Source organism: Oncorhynchus keta, chromosome 15 (assembly GCF_023373465.1).
Source record: "Oncorhynchus keta strain PuntledgeMale-10-30-2019 chromosome 15, Oket_V2, whole genome shotgun sequence".
NCBI classification, from domain to species: Eukaryota; Metazoa; Chordata; class Actinopteri; order Salmoniformes; family Salmonidae; genus Oncorhynchus; species Oncorhynchus keta.
Window position 1 is genome coordinate 11,618,873 of NC_068435.1, and position 5,084 is coordinate 11,623,956.

General features: G+C 48.0%; 1 protein-coding gene across 1 annotated transcript; it reads left to right on the forward strand.

Annotated features, from left to right (window-relative positions):
• The first annotated feature begins 1,287 nt into the window (after nt 1–1,287).
• LOC127907457 (protein shisa-like-2A) lies at nt 1,288–4,588 on the forward strand. The gene is made up of 2 exons (XM_052462683.1): nt 1,288–1,469; nt 4,444–4,588. The coding sequence occupies exons 1-2, from the start codon at nt 1,288–1,290 to the stop codon at nt 4,586–4,588; spliced, it is 327 nt and encodes a 108-aa protein (XP_052318643.1).
• The last annotated feature ends 496 nt before the right edge of the window (nt 4,589–5,084 follow it).

A 5,084-nucleotide genomic window follows, 5' to 3' on the forward strand; every position in this document is an offset into this window, starting at 1 on the left:
TCTGGTCCTCAATGCAGGCTGCTTTGAACCCATTTTAGTATCTTTTCATCAATCATGTTTAGCATGTGTTGACAAACCTTTTAACAAATCTGTACAGACGCCTTCCTGCGTTTGCAAACATTTCCGCATGAGGGCGATGCCAGCAAGTTGGTCACAGAACAATGGGGTGTCTCTATTTAAATGTTGCTTATGAGTGCATTTCACACTACTTTGGATTTTCATTGGATTGTAAAGACTCATATGAATGTCCTGCTTATTATAATGTTTGTGTCATCATCGTAAATCAACTGCATTATACATAGAAAAGATTTAAACTTTAACCAGTAAATGGCTCTTTGGCTAGCTTTCGCTACAGACTATATTAATGAGCGTTAGCATTCTAGCTAACAATTGCTGCATCCAAAATAGTTATATTGCAAAGATTGCAAAGACTACCAAATATAACCTTGGGAATTTTTCAAGCAAAAATCAAAACGTCATTGTAAGTGTATGAGAACCCCCCAAAAAGTTATTTTGTTTAGAAGTAATAAAAATGCAAATCTAGGCTATGTTGAATGGGCGCAGATGGCGATGGTTTCTTACTGCAGCCAAGAGTCGTGCACATCGGTACATGACGTCAATCCAGAACCTCCACCTCCGGCTTCTTCACCTATGGGATCGTCAGACGGGGGAGGTGCTGAGGAGTATTTCTGTCTGTAATAAAGCCCTTTTGTGGGGAAAAACTCATTTTGATTGTCTGGACCACCCATGGCTGGACCTCTTCCCAGCCCTGTGAAAAACATAGATTAGGGCCTAATGAATGTATTTAAATTGTTTGATTTCCTTATATGAATAGTAACTTGGCAAAATCTGTGAAATTGTTGCATGTTGTGTTCATATTTTTGTTCAATATAGATTCAGACAAATGGCTACTGTCTATTACAATAGACTAACCTACACAAGAGGACCAGCAATCCAACCTGGCTATCAAGCAGAGCAATTAGTGTCTCTTATGTCCCTGTCTAATTAAAGTGTTTTATTCATTTATACCCATTGTAGGGTGTTGTTTCAGAGAAAGAGAGAGAGACAGAGAGAGATGTGGATGGAAGGAGGTGTGGTGGGGGGACTCCAGAATTCAATATGGTACATCGGGATGCAGTTTTTCCACATTTCTCTGTCATGCTCGGAAATGTGAAGCCTACTATGGTCAGCAAGGACACATTGTGCGCGACATTGCAATAAAACCCTTACACAGCTAAGGAAATTGCCTCATTATCCTCGACAGAGCTTTCTTTTTTTCTTACCAGCATGACTGCGAATTGCACAAGCTACTACAGCGCAGAAAATGCTTTTGTGAATGGCTTTTTGTGCCCGAAAGCGGGAAGCGGTGCCCAAGCGGGATTCTGCTGCGGATTTAACGATATCAAGTATTGCTGTGATGATCCCAACAGTTTTTTCCCCTACGAGTATGCATACATGTGGTGGCTTAGGTAAGGACTTTTTACACATCTTTGATTTGATGTTATACCAATTCATCCGTTTTGTTTTTCCTATATAGCCTTACCCTATCTTGGGGAAATCTCATTCAATTCAATTCAATTCAATTCAAGGGCTTTATTGGCATGGGAAACATGTCTTAACATTGCCAAAGCAAGTGAGGTAGATAATATATAAAGTGAATATATAAAGTGAAATAAACAATAAAAATTAACAGTAAACATTACACATAGAGAAGTTTCAAAACAATAAAGACATTACAAATGTCATATATATATATATATATATATATATATATATATATATATATATATATATATATATACAGTGTTATACAGTGTTCACTGCTGGACTTTTAAGTTTGCATAATATTTGATATTGTGATGATGTACACCTATTATAGGTTACAGTAGGCTACTGTATAACGAGGGAAGCTGATGCAAGGAGAAAATAACCTAAATTAAAACTGAAAATAAAAACTGAAAAAGTGTACAATACTGTATCCAGGGGCAGACGGGGACCAGAATTTGTCCCTGGTATTTCTAACACACTGGCCCATGTTTTTCCTCGATAACCCCATTATTAGCCAAATGATATATATTTTATTTAACTTTTCTTTAACTTGGCAAGTCAGTTAACAACAAATTCTTATTTACAATGACAGCCTACCCCAGCCAAACCCAGGCAACGCTGGGCCAATTGTGCGCCGCCCTATGGGACTCCCAATCACTGCCAGATGTGATACAGCCTGGATTCAAACCAGGGACTGTAGTGATGCCTCTTGCACTGAGATGCAGTGCCTTAGAACACTGCACCACTCAGATGGACCAGCCCATCTGACATTAGCCCGAAATGCTGGATGGCCAGTCCGCCCCTAAATGTATCACTCTCAGAAAGAGTGCAATCTATTATCTGTCTTCCCCATCACCTCTCTGCTCTCCCCTGCCTTTCCCTCCCTGTCTTCCCCATCACCTCTCTCTGCTCTCCCCTGCCTTTCCCTCCCTGTCTTCCTCATCACCTCTCTCTGCTCTCCCCTGCCTTTCCCTCCCTGTCTTCCCCATCACCTCTCTCTGCTCTCCCCTGCTGTTCCCTCCCTGTCTTCCCCATCACCTCTCTCTGCTCTCCCTTGCCTTTCCCTCCCTGTCTTCCCCATCACCTCTCTCTGCTCTCCCTTGCCTTTCCCTCCCTGTCTTCCCCATCACCTCTCTCTGCTCTCCCCTGCCTTTCCCTCCCTGTCTTCCCCATCACCTCTCTCTGCTCTCCCCTGCCTTTCCCTCCCTGTCTTCCCCATCACCTCTCTCTGCTCTCCCCTGCCTTTCCCTCCCTGTCTTCCTCATCACTCTCTGCTCTCCCCTGCCTTTCCCTCCCTGTCTTCCCCATCACCTCTCTCTGCTCTCCCCTGCCTTTCCCTCCCTGTCTTCCCCATCACCTCTCTCTGCTCTCCCCTGCCTTTCCCTCCCTGTCTTCCCCATCACCTCTCTCTGCTCTCCCCTGCCTTTCCCTCCCTGTCTTCCCCATCACCTCTCTCTGCTCTCCCCTGCCTTTCCCTCCCTGTCTTCCCCATCACCTCTCTCTGCTCTCCCCTGCCTTTCCCTCCCTGTCTTCCCCATCACCTCTCTCTGCTCTCCCTTGCCTTTCCCTCCCTGTCTTCCTCATCAACTCTCTACTCTCCCCTGCCTTTCCCTCCCTGTCTTCCCCATCACCTCTCTCTGCTCTCCCCTGCCTTTCCCTCCCTGTCTTCCCCATCACCTCTCTCTCTGCTCTCCCCTGCCTTTCCCTCCCTGTCTTCTCCATCACCTCTCTCTCTCTGCTCTCCCCTGCCTTTCCCTCCCTGTCTTCCCCATCACCTCTCTCTGCTCTCCCCTGCCGTTCCCTCCCTGTCTTCCCCATCAACTCTCTGCTCTCCCCTGCCTTTCCCTCCCTGTCTTCCTCATCAACTCTCTGCTCTCCCCTGCCTTTCCCTCCCTGTCTTCCCCATCACCTCTCTGCTCTCCCTTGCCTTTCCCTCCCTGTCTTCCCCATCACTTCTTTCTCTGCTCTCCCTTGCCTTTCCCTCCCTGTCTTCCCCATCACCTCTCTGCTCTCCCTTGCCTTTCCCTCCCTGTCTTCCCCATCACTTCTCTCTCTGCTCTCCCCTGCTGTTCCCTCCCTGTCTTCCCCATCACCTCTCTCTGCTCTCCCCTGCCTTTCCCTCCCTGTCTTCCCCATCACTTCTCTCTCTGCTCTCCCCTGCTGTTCCCTCCCTGTCTTCCCCATCACCTCTCTGCTCTCCCCTGCCTTTCCCTCCCTGTCTTCCCCATCACTTCTCTCTCTGCTCTCCCCTGCCTTTCCCTCCCATCACTTCTCTTTCTGCTCTCCCCTGCCTTTCCCTCCCTGTCTTCCCCATCACTTCTCTCTCTGCACTCCCCTGCCTTTCCCACTCTGTCACACATTTATCACATTCTCTCGTCTTCTCTTCCTCGCTCCCCCTTTCTCTCACCTTCTCTGTCCATTGCTTTCTCCCGGCCTCCCCCTAATCTCTTTCTCTCCTTTCCCCATCTGTCTCTGTCTCTTTCTTCATCTCTTTCTCTCCTTTCCCCATCTATCTCTGTCTCTTTCTTCATCTCTTTCCCTCTCCTTTCCCCATCTGTCTCTGTCTCTTTCTCTTTCTTCATCTCTTTCTCTCCTGTCCCCATCTGTCTCTGTCTCTTTCTTCATCTCTTTCCCTCCCCGTCTCTCCCCATCCCTCCCTGTCCCTCCCCGTCCCTCCCTGTTCCTACCCATCCCTCCCCGTCCCTCCCCGTCCCTCCCGTCCCTCCCGTCCCTCCCCGTCCTTCCCCGTCCCTCCCCGTCCCTCCCCGTCCCTCCCCGTCCCTCCCTGTCCATCCCCGTCCCTCCCCGTCCCTCCCTGTCCCTCCCCGTCCCTCCCCGTCCCTTTCCCCCTACTCGCCATCCTCTTTCTCTTCTCCTTATTCCTTCATCTCTTAGCGTCGGGGCCCTGATAGGTCTGTCCATAGCAGCAGTGGTCCTGCTGGCCTTCCTCATCACAGTCTGTGTCCTCTGCTACCTCTTCATCGCCACCAAGCCCAGTCGCCTTGACAACGGCCTGCCACTCAGAACACCAGGTGGGTAACACTTCTGGGGTGGGCTAAGGTCTTGACACATCATCTAAAGATGTTGGGTAGGATACATACAGTGCATTCGGAAAGTATTTAGACCCCTTGACTTTTTCTACATTTTGTTATGTTACAGCCTTATTCTAAAATGGATTAAATATGTTTTCTCAGCAGTCTACACACAATACCCCGTAATGACAAAGCAAAAATAGGTTTTGACACATTTTTGCAAATGTATAAAAAACAAAGTACAGAGAAATCCTTGATGAAAAACCTGCTCAGGACCTCAGACTGGGGCGAAGGTTCACCTTCCAACAGGACAACGACCCAGCAAAGACAATGCAGGAGTGGCTTTAGGACAAGTCTCTTACTGTCCTTGAGTGGCCCAGCCAGAGCCCGGACTTGAACCCGATCTAACATCTCTGGAGAGACCTGAAAATAGCTGTGCAGCAACGCTCCCCATCCAACCTGACAGAGCTTGAGAGGATCTGCAGAGAAGAATGCGAGAAACTT

Coding starts and splice junctions, on each gene's coding strand:
- LOC127907457 (XM_052462683.1), top strand. CDS start 1,288: ATGACTGCGAATTGCACAAGCTACTACAGCGCAGAAAATGCTTTTGTG. Junction 1,470..4,443: donor GCATACATGTGGTGGCTTAG/GTAAGGACTTTT, acceptor TTCATCTCTTAG/CGTCGGGGCCCTGATAGGTC.